Source organism: Miniopterus natalensis, chromosome 3 (genome assembly GCF_054644295.1).
Source record: "Miniopterus natalensis isolate mMinNat1 chromosome 3, mMinNat1.hap1, whole genome shotgun sequence".
Classification (NCBI taxonomy): Eukaryota; Metazoa; Chordata; class Mammalia; order Chiroptera; family Miniopteridae; genus Miniopterus; species Miniopterus natalensis.
In genome coordinates this window covers 73,277,854-73,297,760 of record NC_142083.1, presented here as the reverse complement: position 1 = coordinate 73,297,760, position 19,907 = coordinate 73,277,854, and the positions used below count along the sequence as shown (strand labels likewise).

Below are 19,907 nucleotides of genomic sequence, written 5' to 3'. Positions count from 1 at the left end.
ATATCTTTCTGTCAACAGATGGTTTGTTAAAATTAATTTAAAGGCAAATGTTTGCTAGTAAGAAATGGATATTCTAAAATTCTTGTTAATATGAAAACTAGCCTAAATATTTTTTCAAGTTCTTGTGATCTAAGATTAAAAATAAGGCTAGCTTAAGTTTGTTGGTTTAAGTAAAATAGACATGTCTTTATTTTGCCTGGGTTTTACAAAAGTAAGTTTATGTTAATAATTGACTTATGTTTCTGGAAAATGTTTCTAGAGGTTATAAAATGTCCAAGCAAAAGTATGCTATTTGACTTCTTGGTTTTCATTAGACATTGAGGTTTTAAGGGCTAAAATCTTAATATATGTAAGAATAACTTTGTAGTGTTTCAGAAGCTCCCTGGAACACCTCAAAAGATTTGAAACTTCGTGGGAAACATTGTAAAATAAGTGATGAAAACTTCTAAGGTATATTGTGTGGATAAACAATGGTTGTAAATTAAATGAATAGTCAGGGCTGTGGAAACCCAGGCACTTGGTTCATCCTTGGTCCCTGGCTCCCCATTTTTCGGTTTTTGCATTCCTTCACACATCACAGTGCATTTGAGCTGGACTTAAATGACGAACATTATGATCCAGCATTATTGAAAGCAGGCGTCTTACACTAATGCCAAGGTTTGATGGAGTCACTTCAAGGAAATGCCAAGTTGGTAGTCACTTTCTTTCACGATCAGCTCTCAGGGGACAAAGACATTAAAAATCATTTGGCTGCCACCTGGAGATTTTATTTATTGGAAAGGATATCAAATAAGACACTCTTATTGGAAGGGACCTTATCAGGTACCTAAGAGACTGCTGGAGGATGGAAGCTGCCGACACCAGGGGTAGACAGCTATCCCGAGACATTGACAAGGCTTGTATACCTACTATCTCATATTGAATTCAGAATCTATTTTGTTTAATTATCTCTGCCTGTCTGACATTAGTTATTGTAATAGTTATATTTGTCGTTGGGTTTTTCTATATAGTCTAGCTATTTATGATTACTGAACATGTATAATATAACTATTAATACTTTTTCCATGGCTTATGTAACTAGATGCCAAATACAGAAAAATGAGACAGAAGGCAAAATTCAGATCATGATAATTCAGAATAGAAATGATCCAGAGTGTTTTATTTGTAATGAAGGCCATAAGACCCAACTACTTTCCACCTACCTGCCCTTCCTTTTTGGAAAAAATTCAACCTCAACTCAGATTCCATGATTATAGTATAGCCCCATGCCCAGTGGTCAACAAGACAATGTTGATACTGAAATTTCCTAGCCGTGAGCTTGCCTAGCGCTGTGAGACCACACTATGCAATCCAAAGGTTGGCCATCAATGCATTCTTTGGATTGATTTATCTCCAAAAGTGGGAGCTGTGGATGAAAAAAAGAGGTTCTATAGAAAGCAATTTCACAGGGTGATGTGTTGATAAATTCCTAACTGGGCAGGTCACAGTGAGTAGTCATGCCACATACCTTTAGTGAAAAGTTTTAATCCAGCCCTGTCCTTTGCTCTTAAGCATCTAGGTTAACACACCTTTGAAATACCAGAAGTAGTAACTCTCAAAGGGGGTATTAACTCTCAAGAGAGCACATATCTTTTTTAAAATTTTTATTTTATTTTTCTATTACCATTTATCCCCTCTATGCCCTCTCCCACTTCCACGTACCCTTCCTCCACCCCATCATTACCACACTGTTGTCCATGTTCATGAGTTCTCTCTCCTTTTTTTTCTTTTTTGCTCAATCCCTCCAACCCCACTACCCCCCCCCCCCTCGCCCAACACCAGAGCTGTCTGCCTTCTCTCTCTGAGTCTGTTGTGGAATTTAATAGGCAAACTGAGCTACCAAGCAAAAGAGAGCACATAATTTTGTTAAATACCCTGCAATCTAATACCCGCCTTGCTTTCTCCCACATCCTTACATTCCCTTCTTAATTTCAAATGCAAAAAGGAAGATGCAAAACTGTTATTCTCCAGTGCATATGTCATCAGTTTGGCTCAAATAAACTGTTATAAAAATTCTCTACACGTCTGAATACTTTTTTACATGGACAAACCTGTGAATGGAGGTGAGAGACTCAATTAAAAAAACCCCACTGAAATCAATTTGGGTGAGTCCAAGAATGTCGGGGTGATTCTTGCTTCCCTGGGAGGGCATCCTGAAGGGATGAAGCCTCTTAAATAAGCTACTGTTGTGTGTGACTGTAACAGTGGGGAATTGTAACCCACCCCACTATTCTTTTGACATTGCTTCTGTAAATGCTAACTCTGACTAATATGTAGTTGTAGATAAACAGCATGTTTGTATAGGAGTCCTAGGAAATAACTTCAGAAGATGCAGACTCCGACCTTCAGTCATCCCAGTTTTGGGAGATTTGCTGAGCTTCAACCATAGAACCAGGATGACAAAGACCAGGATGATGCACACTGGACCATCACTAAACCAGTTTCAAGATCCCTATTGAAATGCATTGTGCTGGTCTGTACGTAGAGAACTTTTCAACTTCTTCTCCTTGATTTCCTTTTCTGCTTTCCCTCTCCTTCCTTATAAAAACCTCTGCCTGCAATGAGATGTTGAAATGGGCTTTGTAACAAGAGCCCCCCATCTTCTCAGGTGTCTAGCACTTGAATAAACCACTTTCCTTTTTCACCAGTATCTGTCTCATGAGTTTGGATTTCATAGTAGCAGGCAGCTGAATCTGGGTTCTGGTTACATGGCCCTAAGGCCAACATGATATGGGAGAGACAGAGTAGCTGGAGTGGAGTTCAGTGTCTCAAGGGGGCAAGTAAGTGCAGGGGTAACTGAGATACAAAAGAGGCTTCCGATTGAATTAAAGAAGTTGCAGAGTTCTATGACCTCATGACCAGAGGGGACATAAACAGTGGGCACTTGAACATTGCTCAGGGTACCAGGTGGTCATACCATGCTACAGTGGGGACCCCAGGCCAAGACAGCCAATATAGCCCTGGATGGTGTTGCTGAGTAGTTAGACCATAGGTCATTGCATTGAAGAGTTTTGGGTTCAACTTCTGGTCAAGGGCACATGCCTGGGATGCAGTTTCAATTATCGTCCCTAGTCTGGGCTCATGCAGGAGGCAACCAGTTGATCTGTCTCTCTCACATCCATGTCTCTCTCTCTCTCCCCTCCTCTCCTTCCCTTCCTTCCCCGCTCTCTCAAAATCAATGGAAAAAATATCCTTGGGTGAGGATTAACAACAACAACAAAAAGAGGACCAGTACATATTGCTTTCAGTGGGTACCGAGAATTTCAGATGATACAAATGCTTGGGGGCAGGATGAGTAATAACCTCTGCTGACATCTCTACAGTATTTGACCGTTTAATAATCTGGTTTATTTTGTGTATTGGCTAGTTGATTAGATTTCACAGAATAGATAGTGGGTTTTGAGAAGGAATGTAGCAGTGAGTCACCTCAGTGCCCAGCATTCAAGTCTTGTGTCTCCAAATTCACCACCTCTCTGTCTCCTCACTGCTTCTCTGGGCCTCACTGATGGTGATGACAGTCATTCTAGAGCTCATCTCTCTCATGTCCTGCTTAATGCTTTCCAGACACCAAGGTGTCCTCAGCCCATGATTACTGCCTGTCATTCCATGGAACAGTGAGTGGCTGGGCCAGGCTGCTGTGCTGCACATGGCAGGAGTAGGGGTCTCTGTCTGAAGAGGGGATTTTCACCACCACCCAGGACTCATAAGTGCCATTTTCACTGAGAGGACCTTCTCCCCATGACTCACTCTCTACTGCCCTGTCTGCCTGAGTCCAGTACATACTGACTGGTCGTGGGTAGAAGTTGTAAGCCAGGCACTTGAGGATCCTGATGTTTCCTGGGTCCACATGGCTGGTGATTGACACAGAGGGGGTATCTGTAGAGAGATACAGCGTGTAGGTTGAGGGCCTGAAAGGGACGTTTCCCTGCTCATGTCTCTCCCACCCCTGGAGTCAGGGATGAGCTGAGCTCACAACTTTCTACCTGCCTCTTTAGGGAAACTTCCAGAAGATCAGGGAAGCAGAGGGTTTCCCTGTTGGATAATGAAATGTCCATGGCTACTTTCTTGCCTCCCAGCACCCTCTGCTCACCCACTGTATATTGACTTCTGATGGCAAAAAATGTGAATGCCTCATGCATTGTTCTGTGTTTTTAATCCAAAACCTCTCAGTGGGCTTTGTGGCTCCTGCCTCCCTGAGTCTGAGCCCCATCCCTTAGTTCTGCCTGATGCTCTGTCATTGAGACCTTTCCCTCCTCCCTCCCACAAGAACTTCTTTCTGATTAATTCTTAAACCAAGGTCTCAGCTTATGTCAATCAATCCTGCTCACACTTACTCATCTTCATCCTTCCTGGGCAGACATTTCACACACCTGCCTTCTCCCCACAGCCAAGCCAGGAGGCATATCAGAGAGAGAAATGACTAGAGGATTTGCCTGAAATGTTGCTCTGAGGTCCCAGGCTGGGGTCACCTTGGTCTTTCTCAGCTCAGTGCGGGGTAGCAGGACATAGGGAGCAGTGGGTACCTTGGCGGTCCAGGAATGGCCTGCTGTATTGCAGGTATTTTTGCAGCTTCTGGGTGCATTCTTCCTCCAGGGAGGCCTTGGCCCGCTGCACAGAGCCTTCTGTCTCCCACTTCACCTTAGTGTTCACAGCTTCTGGTTGCAGGGGGATCCAGGCTGGGATTTCTGTGTTGAACTTGATGTAGTCTCGTCCATCATAGGCAACCGTCCAGAATGCCCCACAGTAGTTGTTATTGCAGAGTTTGCAACCATACTTTTCCTGCATGGTGTGATTCCCTGCATGTAACCCGACCCCCAGGAAATCAGCCTGGCATCAACTCCGTCTTAATAACTTACTCCTGCACAGTTTGCAACCAATTAGGAAGGAAGGGTTTTGAAATCTAAACATGCAACCCCTTTATCTTGGCAAATGGGTTTGTAGCCAGACAGAGCAGACAGAGGGAGGGAAACTTAGTATGCTTTGGTGTTTTAGGCCCGTCTGAGGTGAGATACATTCTTCCCAGCCAGGGGGTTTCAGAGAGCTACAGACTGTGGACAGATCTTCTAGCCCCTTGCAGCACCTCTTTAAATGAACTTTGAATATACTGTGAGGTCTTAGGAACCAGACACAAGCATACAGAAGTGCATCGACATGTTAAATAGAAATTATTTGTAGTTTAAATAGATTGTGTAATCTGTCCTTTCCCCCCGTTCTACTTGGAATTTGATGTCTCCAATTGAGTCCACATATATTGATCAGTTCTTCCCTCTTTTCTGGTATCTGATATTTTCATTACAGATCTTTAACCTGGCCTCCTTACCCAATTAGCAACACCTCTAGGAAATTAGCCTTCTTAGGAAAAGGGGACTGGACCACTTTAATTCTTTTACGAAGGTAGGTGTTTATCCAATACTGATTAGTGCTATTGGCACAGGCCCTGATCTCAAGCTATCTGGGCTCAAATCCCAGACCTATCTCTACCCTCACCTGTCTTGTTGCGTAAATTTCAGCCAATAACCTGTTTTCTAAGAAGGCAATAGCACTATGTTAGAGGGTTGTTGTGATCACTGCATGTGTCAATACATGTGCCTAGCACATGTGGCTCAATAAATGTTAGGTCTTTTTATTTTCTAATACCCTGTTTTCATCTCCCTATCCTGTTTACTCATGATTGCTCCATCAACATCTCTATTCCAGTCAATCAAACTTTGTTTTAGTGTCCTTCCCAGGCACCTGTCCCTTACCCTCTCCTATTGCTGAGTGCAGCTCAGGCTGTTTTTTCACAAGGACTTCCAATCCACATCCTTCAGATTTTAGTAACTTTTGCCTCCTTTTGGAAACTCAGATTTCATGTAGCTTTTTGGGCATTTTCATACTCAGAAACCCATCATTTGACACCTATCCTATAATAATTAAAAATCACCAGTTCATCAAGCCCGTGACTGGTTGGCTTGTGGGGTAGGCAGTGTGGTTCAGGGGAAAGAGTGCTGGGTTGGGAGATACGAGAACTAGTCTCTGCTCTGCTCTGCACTGGCTTCTCATACCACAATTCCTGATGACCTCTCCTGCCCAAGTCTCCTCCCTATGGAAGGAGGGTTTTAAATTCTAACAGTTTGTGATTTTGAATTCGATCCCCCCTGAGCTACTAGTATGAGCCATGGTTTATACCAGGTGCTTTCTCTCAATCATTCAGCATCTTCATTGTCTGTTTTAGGTTATAGGGCTCCAAGGGAGATCAAGACAGGCTATGTTCTAGCTTTCATAAAATTTACCTAGGTAAGTTTTTCAGAATCTCTTGGAGGTCATACAGATGCTCCAATTTTTTTCAGATTCAGATCAGATAATAAAGAACACATTTACTGTGAAACAGCTAGTGACTGGCAGAGCTAGCCCCTGAACCCTGGTCAGAATGACCCAAGGTTAGCTCAGTCCCCAACCAACATCCCTGGGTGGGAGTGAGTCTGATGCTTTCTGAAGTGGGATCCACCTCAGACGGGTTGGGGTGTGTGCAGCTGAGAGGTCAAATGTGCCTGGATAAAGGCTGACCTTGACAACACTTGGTGCAAGAGGCGAGGCCTGGGAGTGAGGGTGGAGGAAGTGATTGGGAAGGAGAAAAAGCAGCTGTGATGTGGAGGAGGGGGGTGAAGAAATAGCTATGAATCTTTAAATATGCTGCTGGCTCCTCCGGCATAGAGAGTATTTCTAGCCTGCAGACCTCTTTCCACTCACAATTACAGGACTGCCTCTTGAGCTAAGACCTTCTACTCCAGCAGTCCATAGTCCACTGACCTGTGTCCTTGTAATAGCCCATGATGTCTTTCAGGTTCTTCAGGAAGAAGTCTCCTCTGGCCTTCTGAAATTTACTGAGTTGCTCCCAGTCCTCTATTTCTTTTACCTGTTTCCATGGGCCCAGTGGCTCAGCCTTTTCACTTTCACTGTCGTAGTGGAAGAAGGCCTGATCATTGAGGTAGCCAGTGGCCTGAAAACTGGGGAAGCCCTCCTTGGGCATGGATATCCCACTGGAGCTGTAGGTCAGAGAGTAAGGCCCTGCAAAAGAAGAGAAAAGATTGAGCTCTGGGATTCACGCAGGGGAGTCCCTTCATGGGACAGCAGAGGGCCAGGAAGGGAGACCTGACCACTAGGCTTCTTCCTCCCCAGCACTCTCCACCCCGCTGCCAGCCTTGCACTATTGGATGCTTGCTTGAGAGAGTGGGCTGTACTTCTATTCTGGGTATAATACTTCAGAGACCATTTTGTGTTTTACTACATTGTTTCCTCTCTAGGCACATGAAAAGATATTTCTCAGCCTTCTTGTAGGTATATTGGGACCATGACTAGGTTCTATCAAAAGGGAATGTGAATGGAAGTGATTTCTTTCTTCTGGTCTGAGGCCCTGCAAGCTGGTTTGAACCCTCTGTCTCTCTTTTATTTAGGTGATGACCATGGAGGCCACAGGATGAAACAAAAGAGTCCCAACATGCAAACTACCTGCATCCTTGAGTCATTCATGGAGGACAGAAAAGTTGCCTGATCTGTATTCATTTTTACATAAGCAAGAAATAAACATTTGTTGACTTATGCTTCTAAAAACAATCTTTGTTACTGGAGCATAGCCTAGTTGAACCTGACAAATACATATAGTTAGGAAGTGTAGGAAGGAGAATAGACTAAAAACCTCAGGAGATGACCCAGAATGGATCAGCATAAGGTAAGAACAGAATGGAGCTCAGAAATACAAGGGCTGTCCCTGCATTTTTGTGTGAGTCAGGGAGTGGTAGAGGGTTGGGATATTTTGATAATTAATTTCAATATAGATTCCTCATATAACTCTATGGGTGTTACTAATGTTAGAGGTCATATTCCAGATTTCTAGTTTCAGTACTGAAGTTTTTCTCACTAATTAGTTTCTAAATGTGATTACCATTTTACTTAGAGACGTCGAGTGAAGAAAACACCACATAATATGGGTGGGCCTCCTCTAATCAGTTGAAGGCCACAAGAGAAGAGACTTAGGTCTCCAAAGGAGAAAGGAACTCTGCCTCCAGATTGCCTCTGGATCCAAGAGTGCAACATCATCTCTTCTCTGGGTCTCCAGTGTGCTCACCAACTTTGCAGATTTCAGACTTCCCAGTCCCCACAATGGAGTAAGCCACACCCTTAAATAAATCTCTCTTTCTGTGATATGCATGCCATTCATTCTGTTTCTCTTGAGAGCCCTGACAAAACTGGATTATGGTGTAGGATGTGATTAACAATCTCAATATGACCAATTGTTATAAAACACATATTCTGACAGTTTGTAAATGTAACAAATTCTAAATTTACACAGCTTAGCTTACATTTCTTCATCCTGAAATTCTGTATGCCAAAAAACCCCTTATTACTCTGTTGTAAAATGGACTCTGGTTCTGCCCAACCTCTAGCTGGCTTCTTTCCCCGTCACTAGCTTTCCAGGCTCACTGTCGGAGTGTCTCACTGTGGAGTGAGGAAATGGGCCCTTCTAGAAGCATCCCCCACTTAATATGCGTTTACAAGTGCTCTTTGGAGTTTCTGCCTTTCTCCCTGAGAGTCAGACAGGTACATGCCATTATTGGAAGGAGAGAGGAACAAAAAGTCCCCCCGTGTGGCCCCTGCTCTGTCCTGGCTATCTGACCCGGGACAGGGCACTTCACTTGTCTGGGTCTTAGTTTTGTTCATTTGCCTACTAAGAATTTTAGATTCTAATTATTTAAGGTCTTACTTAGCATGAGTCCAGAGGCTCCCTAAATGCCTCTGGAAGTGTGTGAGCTGAGTTAGCTGAGCCTTGAACACCCATTCCTACTGTACAGTAGGAACCCCGGCTTTACCTGGGGCCCTCCCCAGCCCATCTCTCTCATCATTACCTCCCCTCCACTCTTCTTCATACCCAGCCCTTGGTTCCCAACTCACCACCTTGAGTCTCCTGGGGGACTGCAGGACCCAGAACAAGCATTAGGGACAGCAGGACAGGCACCATTGCGCTCATTGTGTCTGAGTGGAAGGTCCTGGACTTCCCGAGGTCCTGGTGCAGACTACTTGGAGAGACAACCAGTTATAATTTTAGGAATGGCTGGGATTTGAGCCCTGCCCAGTTGAGGCGAATGCACAGGCCAATGAGAGTGTCCGGCTGGGCTCCTCACTGCCTGTAAGGAAACAGGACACACAGGCCAGGCTGGGCGGGTGTTTTCCTCAGGGAGTCCACAGATGGCCTGCCAATGGAGAGCCAAGGCAGCCGTTTAGGTAAGGACTTGGTCATGGGTTCATGCTGTGGCGTTTGTTGTCCTGTTGGCAGCAGCATGTGTTTATAGTATTAGTTCCATGGTGTGATTTGCCTGTGCTTCTCCTGCCTAATTCTGAGTTTGTCCATTGATTTTGAGAACTAACTGGTAAATAAATGTATTTTCTGCTTAAAGTCAGAATAGGAATCTGTTTCAGTAATTAATAATGTGACTGTTACTGTAACTGCACAGGATGTGTTCAGGCAACAGTCACTCAGGGAAATGGAGGGAGAGGAACCAGACTGCGGCTAAAGGCAGTTAAAAAACTGATGTTGGGCGTGGTCTTGCAGGCTGTGATAAGCAGTGGAGGGTCAAACAGCCAAGTGTGTCATCTCTTTTGGTCAACTAGAATAAAATGCTCAGCGAAGGCAAAATATTAGGTGCCAAATAGCTTGAGAAATTCAAAGACAAAGTCTGATGATTGAGTCCATGGGGCTGGAAAGCTTAAAGAAAAAGAGAATTAACTCAGAAGCAGAAAGTATTGATTCAAAGCACAATCTGAAAATCAGGTGATTTCTATGATAGTGCAGAAAAAATTCTTTTTGGCTTTTCTAGTTTTAAGGATGAAACAGACAAAAACCCAATAGTGCCTAATGATTTAAACCTAAGAACAAAAAATAAGTTTTCATAACAATTACAAAAGCCTAAAAAGTCCAATAGCCAAGTGTGATCAAGACATTGCTACAAATCTTGTATGGTTGCTAGTAACAGTGGGTGACAAGAGCTCCATGAGAGAAGGAAGTCGAGTGTGGCATGGCGTCAGGAAAGGCTTCACGAGAGACGTGGTTGAGCAGGATATCGCACAGGGATAGAGTTTCTGCTGGCAGCAGGGGCAAATTTTATAAGGACAGAGATTTGTTATCCCTGGCCCTAGTGCTTAGCCCAGTTCCTGGCAGAAAGAAGACAATGAATAAACACTTAGAAAATATATCAATGGATAAATGAGCAGTGACCAACAGGGGCAGCACCAGATCTATCTGAGAGTCACTGAGGACAATTTGGTAGAAATGGAGTTCAGGAGGAAGATTGAGGGTATGTCAGGTGGGGTAATATATTCGAAAGGGAAGTTGGAGGGCCCCCATCCAAAGAACATCCAATGTCTTCCAATGAACGAGGCACATTTTACTCTTGTGTATTTTCCCTCACAGCCTGTGTTTTCTGCATACCCCAACCCTCTAGATCACCAGTTCTTAGCCTTTTGTGCCATCTACTCACTTGCTGAGACAAATTTTATTTTTTCTTAATTTTTAGAATGTATTTATTGATTTATTCCTTTCAAGATATTTTTAAATTCATTATACATAAAACGTAGAATAAAGAGGAAACCAGTTACATGGAAATGCAGATCTTTCCATGCATCTTTGTGGCCTAATGCATTCTTTGAGAGGGGTCCCCCAGATACAGAGCAACCTGCTATCCTAAAGTGAATGAGCAATGGTTAAGGAGATAATTTGTGGCAAGGAGGCTTTCCTGAGGCGAGGCTTCCTGAAATTGCACTTGAAGTTGATCCCGCCTGTAGAGGAAGTTGTTGGCGTTCTTTGTTGAGTCAGAAAAAGGTGATCTTGGAAAGACCCACATTTGGTTCTCTGGACCCCTTTATGCTCTCTGGTGTGACGAGTTGATCCCCATGACCAGGTCCCAAATTCAGGTTGCATCCCTGTCAGGACCTTGTGACCCTCCCTTCTCAGCTGTCTCATACCTTTCTGATGAGCAACAATCTTTCTACATGTTCTTGGCAAGGTATGTTAGGTTTCCATACCTCCTCTGAGATCTCAGTCCTTCCAGGAAGTTCCTGTGGGGGTGAGAGTGGCTCTGTGCCCTCTCCTTCTCCCCCACAACCTGCCAGGACTCTAGTCTTTTGAGGTTTCCTTCTTCTAGTCCAAGTCCCCCCCACTTCTCCTCTCATAAGTGGGGTGAGGTCTCACATTGTAATCTGCCTAGCCTTGGGATGTTCATGTGGGTTTCTGGTTTCCTCATTGATCTAAAAATGTTTCTCCTGTGACATGCTTTTCTTTATTTGTTCAAAGGGCTCAAAGGTTTCTGTGTGTGTGTGTGTGTGTGTGTGTGTGTGTGTGTGTGTTTTAAATACCATTGGCTGGTTTATTTCCTTCTGAGTTATTTGGCTTTTCCCCCCATTACTAAACATCAAAGACAACATTTCCTCATACTTCCCACCCAATACAGTGTAATTGAAAATACTAATGTGAGAAAGAATTAAAGGACCGAGTGCCTTACCCAGGCGACTTTCTCCCTGGAGAGCTCAGGACAAGAACAGACATTAAACTTCGGTCCCTTTCTTGAGGCTCAGGATTGGGCTGACAATACCCCTCTCTGTCTCCATTTTTGTCCTGAACCCCCTGGAGCTTTGAGAGTAGTTTTAGTGGGTTAAGTGGGATTCTGAGATATACCATTCCTCTAAACCCTCCTGTTTCTCTTCCACTAGGTCATCTACCTGCTTATATCCCCTCTCCTCAAGGTTCATTGGCCTTTCTCTTGCTCAGTGCTGGTGAGTAGAACATAAGAAGCTGTGAGCACTTAGGCCAGGTAGTAGGTGATTCTTCTGAGCATCTCAGGGCACTCCTCCTCCAGACAGGCCCCAGCCACTTCATTGAGATGCTCTCTGCTTCTCACTTCTGATTGGTGTTCAGAGCCGCTGGGTCCAAGGGGACTCAGGCTAGGATTTCTTTGTTGAATTTGGTGAATTTGTCCATTGTAGGAATACCTCCAGAACGCTATCCTGCTGTGTATGTGTGTGTGTGTGAGTGTGTGTGTGTGTCATTCAAAAGCTCTCAACCCAACAGTCCCTGGAAGATGTGAGACTGTGAGACCATGAAGGTACAGCCTCCCAGACCCCATTCACAGTAAGTTGGTCTGGCTTCATTTTCTGCCTTTTTCATGGTATTGTTTCCATCTCTGTTCTTTTTTTATTTTAATGTTTTGTTTTTAGTATTTATTTTATCCTATAAAGCTATAAAAGCAGTTGAGCCTTCAATCAATTTGTTTTGTTTGTTTTAGACAAACTTCCATATTGTTACTTCCAATTACATACATAACCTTTTTGCAGTTCCTCCCTTTTCTGTGAATCCTTTCCCACTGAAAATTCTTTGCTTAAGACAGTAAGTTTTCCCCCCCAATATCTGATTTATGCAAAGTAATGTGGTTTCCAAACCATTTTTTCTTTATTTTTCACATCTTTTAGGTAGTTATTTTGGAGCTATTTGCCTCCATGTCTCTAAATAAAATGCTTTCTTGATGTTTCAATGCTAGGCATTATCAAGCTAATATTCTGGAAGATGATTTACCGTCTTTCCTTTTCCAACCTCCACCACACATGCCCATTTTCCCTTATCCATCCCCCTAATATAAACATTATATATGAGAAATTAGATCATTGTTTTCATTATTATGACTATGTAATACTTTTACTCTGCTATGTAGTAAACTATAATTATTTTACTTTTACACATAACTTTTTGTTTTTTAAAAAATTTATCTTTATTGTTGAAAGTATTTTAGATATCCCCCTTTTCCTCATTGATCCCCTCCAACCCACATTCCTCTACCTGGGCCTTCACCACACTACTGTCTGTGTCCATGGGTTATGCATATATGCATGTAAGTTCTTTGATTAATCTCTCCCCACCCACTCCCTCACCCCCGCCTTCCCACTGAGATTCATCAGTCTGTTCCATGCTTCTATGTCTCTGGATCTATTTTGTTTTTTAGTCTATTTTGTTTATTAGATTCCACGTATGAGAGAGATTATGTAAAACTGAATCAGGAAGAATCAGAAAACCTGAATATATTAAGAACAACTGATGAAATCGAAGCAGCAATTAAAAAACTCCCAGCAAACAAAAGCCCTGGTCTGTACAGCTTCACAGGGGAGTTTTCTAATTCTTTAAGTTGTGGGGTTAGATAGTTTACTAAAAATTTTTCTTGCCTTTTGACATAGGCCTGTAGTGCTATGAACTTCCCTCTTAGGACTGCTTTCACTGTGTCCCATAGATTTTGAGTTGTTGTGTGTTCATTTTCATTTGTTTCCAGGAAGTTTTTGATTTCTTTCTTGATCTTATTGGTAACTCATTCATTGTTTAATAATATGCTATTTAGCCTCCATGTGTTTAATGTTTTTCAGTGTTTTTACTGTAGTTGATTTCTAATTTCATGCCATTGTGATCTGAGATGCTTGATATGATTTCAGTCTTCTTGAACTTGTAGACTTGTTTTGTGTCCTAACATGTGGTTTCTCTTTGAGAATGATCCATGTGCACTTGAGAGAAATGTATATTCTGCAGCTTTGGGGTGAAGTGTTCTGTAAATATCAATTAAATCCATCTGATCTAGTGTGTCATTTAGAGTCACTGTTTCCGTGCTGACTTTTTGTCTGGAAGATCTATCCAGTGAAGTCAGTGGGGTGTTAAAGTCCATGACTATGACTGTATTGCTGTTGATATCTCCCTTAAAGTCCTTAAGGGTATTATTATTATTGTTATTATTATTTTAATATATTTTTATTGCTTTCAGAGAGAGGAAGGGAGAGGGGGAGATAGAAAGAACCATCAGTGACGAGAGAGTCATTGATCGGCTGCCTCCTGCACGCTCCCTACTGGGGATCAAGCCTGCAGCCCGGGCATGTGCCCTGACTGGGAATTGAACCGCGATCTCCTAGATAATAGGTGGATGCTCAACTGCTGAGCCACAACGCTAGATTCTCCTCACACAGCTCCAGGCCACTCTGCCCTCCCTCTGCTGCAGCCCAAGGTGAGTGGCTGCACATGAAACTGTGAGTTGGCCCTTTTATAGGGTGCCTGCATTTCCAGTCCTCTCTCCCTGGCACACAGAAACCCAGCTGCTTTTCACAGCCAGATGTTATGTGGGCACCTTTCTCAGTTCTGGTGCTCTTGGCTAGGAAGCCCAGCCTGGGGTTTAGTCCCCAGAGTCCTCAGTGGGACCCCCCACAGCTGAGATCTCCCTCTGGACCTTCAGCTGCTGCCTGCGGGAGCCCAGCCAGCCCTCTCGTGTCCACACTTCCTACCAGCCTGTGTGCGGTCTCCGCTTTTCCCCCTTGGTTGTGAGGGTTCTCTCCAGCTCATCTTCAGTTGCAGTTGTTTATTCAGGATGGTTTTTCTCTATTTTAATTGCAGTTTGGTCCTGGGAGAGTGTCCGTGTAGCTTCCACTCAGTCTGCCGCCATCTTTAACCTCAACTTTGTGTTTTCAATTACTTTTTTATGTTCTTATTCAACTGCAGACTCCTCACCAATCAAGTTAATCTTATAAAAAACATTCAGAAATCTTTGGATTTAGACAGGTTGCTCTGCACACCTGGGATCTCCTTTTATTATCATCATCCTGGGAATTCCATCTCTTAGCTGTGCAGTATCTTTCATTTCCTACATCGTATTATTTATATGTGTGTGTGTGTGTATATGTATTTATAGATATAATCTTCCTCTCTTAGCTTATTTTTATTTTGCTAGAACACATGAAGAAATTTCTGGAGGTAAAATTTTTGAGTGCTTGTATACTGGAAATGTGTTTATTATACCCTCACACTTGGTTGACAGTTTCACTAAGTATAGAATTTTAGGTGAGAAATCATTTTCTTCAGAGTTTGAAGGCATCTCTCTGTTGTCTTCTAGCTTTCATGGGTACATTTGAAATGCCTAGAGCCATTCTGGCTTCTGATTCTTTTGTGAGTGATCTGTTTTGTTTTTTCTGTTCCATCCAGAAGCTTGTTAAATTTGTATTTTTTTCTCTAGCTTTTTGAAATTTCATCACAATATGCTTTGGTATGAGCCTATCCCTTTTCAATTCTTTCTTTATGGAACTTCTATTGTATAACTGTTGAACCTCCTGGACATTAATTTTCTCATGTGTTCTCTCCTGCCATCTCTTTTTCTATACTGTAATTTCAGGGAGAGTTCCTCAACTAAGGAACCCCTCCTTGGCTGAGGGGCTCCACAAACAGAATGACCCATCCCTCTACTCCCTTAACTAATGAATAACCTGGAGCTTTCCAAGACCAGGGAGAGGGGCTGGAGGGGGACGCCCAGTGACAGGAGAACTCTCCCTTCCCCTGGCAGAGAGGACCACCCACAAGAGACGGAGGGAACCTGGGGAAGAGGGAGACCTGAGCTACACCCCCACCAACTGCTCATGGCTGAGGAGGAGGAAGGCCAATGGAGGGAAGCAAGAAGGGCAGTCAATCCCCCAGTGACTTTTGCCCTGCCGGGAGAGCACTCAGTTATGGCATTAATCACTGCAAGTGAGGGTGTTCCTCTGCCTGATCCCTTTGGAAAGCCCAGATAGGAAGATAGGCACTCTCCCCTTCCTCCATGATTGATCTGAGAACCACAATGGGCATCCTGGGTGATGGTTATGAGGGCACCAGGGGGTGAAAAACACTGGCTGCCACCCTACTGCCCTTGGGTGCTGTAGATCAGATTCTCCCCACACCTCCAAGCACACACAGAGGGGTAGGGCAGTGGGCTGTTGTAGCCCAGAATCCTGAATCTTTCCTGTGTCCCACGTTCATGAGAGTCACCAACAATCAGTCTGTTAGCACCATTCTGAGGCAATCCTGCCTCATCAGTAGGAGCAATCAACTTGTGAGTAAGGGAACAACTTGGTTGATCAAGAAGAGGTGGGGGTGGGGGAAGAAGTTGGGGAGGGTGCTTTTGGGAAGGGCAGTTAGCCATCAGCCTTGAGGTTCCTGCAAATTCATACTGGGCATGTCATGTATGCAAAACCCTGTGTGATCTTTTCCCAGCCCATTTCTCAGCATAGTGTTTGCAGGGGGCATCCACAAGGGATGAGGCACTGGATCTCCTTTGGAAAAAGATCAGACTTGTGACAGCGGACTCTGAAAGCGTGCATTGCTCAAGCTCAGTGTTCCCTGGCTGCACTGCAAGTCTACTGCCTGTATAGCACCCACCTGGGTCCTTTGGAGTTACTGTCCGATGTTAGGGGCCCAGGACAACCCAAGAAGCTGCTCATGCTTCTTGCTGTGCCATGAGCACCAGTCCTTTGCCTCTATCCCAAAGGTCTCGTGTGTTCTGTCAGCATCCACGAAACAGTAACAGACTAATTTATTGGGTTGAAAGTAGGGTTAATTTCCAAACTTTGACAAGTATCTGAGTCTCCTCTATCTACATTTGGATCCTGGCTCGCAAAGGAAACTTCATGTGCTAAGCTGATCAACCAGCCATGGGGGGAAAGAGGTTGAGCAATGAAGGCCCCTCTTATATAGATGTGCTGGTGCAATTTTGGGAAATCTGATCAACCACTGCAGGGAAAACAGGATGATTCAGCTCTTGCGGACAGCCTTTTGAAACTCTGCAGCAGACACCCTACACCTAATATCCTCTCTTCCGTAAGGTCCAAACTATACATTTACATTTGTGTTGGTGTGTCTTGAGCCTAAGTGGCAATAACTTGTTTTGCCACAAGAGGGAGCCTATCAGTGGGCTGGGAGAGGAAAATCAGATCTGCTGACTCTCCCGAATCAGTTGAATAGTTTATTTCTTTGGATATCTTACGAATACAGAGGAAATAGACGCAACAACATTCATAGCAATTCCAAAAACAAATAAAAATTATTTTAAATATTTATATTATTTGCAACTTTTCTTTCCATCCAACTTAAAAATTCAACTGCCTAGTTGAGTGACTGTAGAGTGATTGCGTCTGCTCCTTTATCTTGCTCTAATTATCCCCATCCCAGATTCCTGACGTCCCATCTCCCTCACTCATTTTCCATAATTCCCCATTGTTTCCCCCTCCTGAAGACCCACTTTCTGGCATCAGCGTAATCCCTATATAGGGCTTGGACCTTTTTCTCCCTCCCCTCCCCTCCCCTCCCCTCCCCTCCCCTCCCCTCCCCTCCCCTCCCCTCCCCTCCCCTCCCCTCCCCTCCCCTCCCCTCCCCTCCCCTCCCCTCCCCTCCCCTCCCCTCCCCTCCCCTCCCCTCCCCTCCCCTCCCCTCCCTTCTTCCTTCCACCTCCCCCTTCCCCCCCCTCCTCTGCCTTCTCCCTTTCTCCCTCCCCTTCTCCTCATCATTTGAAACAGTAACTCCTAACTAGGGTTTTACCCAATATAGTGAGTGTTATGGTTAATGATCTAGGTTTTATAGACCTTGAACAAATTACTAATTCCTCTGTTCTTCAATTCCCTCATTGCTAAACGGGATATTAGAATAAGAACTTTATCACAGTTTTTAGTGTGAGAATTAAATGAGATAACACATACCTGTTACATAGTACTTGCTTGATAAATACCAGCTACTATGATTACCTACTGTATTTTCCTGATCTTTCCTCTTGGAGAGTCCAGATTCTCAGCAGCTTTGGGGGTATTTTGTTCTCTAATCTCACTCTTTGCCCTTATTCTGTGCCTTGTATCAATAGTTCACCAGGTCTGAGGAACTGGCCGCTTGTCTTGTCCTGCCTGTTGCAGCCTGTATGACCCCTATAAATTACTTGAGTCTGTTTTCTTGTGTGCAAAATGGCCTGGAAGATCCTTAGGGCCTCATGTAGCTGTAAGTCTATGGAAAGAAGAACATTTAGTGAGCACCTGGCATAGACTGTGAACTATGGACTGCATTTCCTGAGCAAGTTCTAAATGTTGAGCAATGTCCTTGGCAATGAGGGTACAGGGCAGATCAAGAGGCACACTGCCCCCACCCTCATGACGCTTGCATGGACTAGTTTGTAAAAACTGAACTCTCACGACGGCCATGAGAGGACTCACTGATGCAATGTAACCTAGATGATTAAGTCACTTGATCAAGTACCTGTGAAACAGCTAGTGACTGGTGGAGACACCATGTGAGCCCAGATTTGACTGACCCCAAGGTTGGCTCACTTTCCCCCAACATCCCTGGGCAAGGGTGAGTCTGATACTTTCTTAAGTAGGATCAGCCTCAGACAAGTGCAGTTGTGAAGCTGAGAGTTCAGATATGCCTGGTTAAGAGCTGACTCTGACATTATTTCCCGTGAGAATTGAGGCCTGGGACAGAGAAAGCAGTTGTATTGTGTCTGTGTATTTCTATTTGTGTCTTTTGTTCATCTTTTAGGGATCTGATATTTCCTTCCCTAATTCCTCTTTTCATGCCTGTTTGGGACTGCCCCTTGATCTTGCGAAAACAGCACATACAGGGGGACAAAAGTAGGTTTATAGTCATGAGCGTGCAAAACAGAGTTTATTCTTGTATTATTATTTATTCTTGTGTTATATATTTTTCCATATGAACAACTGTAAACCTACTTTTGTCCACCCCTGTATGTAACTCCCACCACACTCAGTCCACTGGATTTCTCTGTCTTTGCAATAGTCCACATGTCTTTCAAGGTCATTATGAAGATGTCCTCCCTGGTCTTCTGCACTTGGCTTTCCTCCTATCCTCTATTCCCATCACCAGGCTCTAGGGTCCCAGGGATTTACTGTTTTCACAATCATAGATAAAAAAGGCTTGATTGTTGGTGTAGGCAGTGGCCTAAAACATAGGGAAGACTTCACTGGGCATGGAAAATCTGGTATAAAGAAAGTCACAGAGCAAGGACCTGCAAAAGTGGAGAGGACTTTGAGGAGTGGGTTGTGAGTCCCTCTGCGGGGCGGTAGTGGGTCAAAAAGGAAGACTTAGTCATTGGGATTAGTAGGTGCTTCACAGCATTGTATGCTCACATGGGCAGAAGGACTTGCCTTTATTTGGTAGAAAGTGCAGGAAGGAGAAATTTTCTAGAAATTCAGATAATGAACAAGATAGGATCAGCATGGAATAAAACCAGGATGCTGTCTCTCTATCAACAGTTCTTTGAGTTGCCATACTGGTGAGAAATGCATTTGCTGACTATTTGTAAATGTTACGGATTTTAAACCCACACAGTCTTAAGTTATTAGCTTATATTTTTGTTTCCTCCAGATTTTCATGTGATGATGGGCCCAGGATTAGCTTAGATCTCTTCTCTCCAGGTCATGTGGTATCCCAGGCCCAGTACCATTACATCCAATTTTCTGGGGTGATGTTTTCCTTCTTGCTCTGATACTTTCTTTTTGCTGACCCCTCCTCAACCTTTGTTCCTGGTGGTATCTCAGTCTCCCCCAAACTTTTCCATTTGTGGAAAAGAGGGAGGGAGAGAGAAGAAAGATCTCTCTCCTGATCATTGTGGGGTATAGAGATGCCAGGCCTCTGTACTTCTTTCTGCTCCCTAACCTTGGGTGATCCTTGCACCCTAGGCATCCTGCTGCTCCAGGTCTTGGCACATGTTGTCAACATATGGTTGTGGGAGGAGGCTGGTCTCATCTGGTGGGAAGAAGAGGGACAAAGAGGGTATTGTCTAGTGGACTAAAGAAGTGGGATGAGAGTTCTCTTTATCCTTGGCGGCTTCTTTCCTGGCACCAGTCCTCAGAAATTTATTGTGAAAGAGAAGTTTGTTTTGGTGTTTTAGGGTCCTGACAGAAGCTTAGAAGTAATTAAGCAGAAACCCCCTCCCCCCAGCACCAACCTTGGCTTCCTCCCCTGATACCCACACTGACTTGGGCACTGTGGACATTTATAAATGGGGCCATTG

General features: G+C 43.9%; 2 protein-coding genes across 4 annotated transcripts in view; one reads left to right on the top strand and one right to left on the bottom strand.

The window, feature by feature from the left end:
* Positions 1–19,907, top strand: part of GJC3 (gap junction protein gamma 3) — a 39,397-nt gene that overhangs the window by 7,955 nt on the left and 11,535 nt on the right. For 2 of the 3 annotated variants that reach the window (XM_016217734.2, XM_087815552.1), the window contains exons 2-4: positions 5,338–5,433; positions 7,473–7,747; positions 7,973–8,183. In XM_016217734.2, coding sequence (XP_016073220.2) covers positions 8,179–8,183 — 5 coding nt within the window. In that variant the 5' untranslated portion in view covers positions 5,338–5,433; positions 7,473–7,747; positions 7,973–8,178. Of the gene's footprint in view, positions 1–5,337; positions 5,434–7,472; positions 7,748–7,972; positions 8,184–11,778; positions 12,185–19,907 lie in introns of those variants that run through there. The other variant, XR_001603559.2, reaches the window with a different exon arrangement.
* LOC107540876 (zinc-alpha-2-glycoprotein-like) lies at positions 3,629–9,167 on the bottom strand. The gene is made up of 4 exons (XM_016217738.2): positions 8,968–9,167; positions 6,829–7,086; positions 4,563–4,835; positions 3,629–3,915 (listed from the first exon to the last, which is right to left on the bottom strand). Exons 1-4 carry the CDS (start codon positions 9,041–9,043, stop codon positions 3,629–3,631), a joined length of 894 nt encoding a protein of 297 aa, XP_016073224.2. The 5' UTR covers positions 9,044–9,167.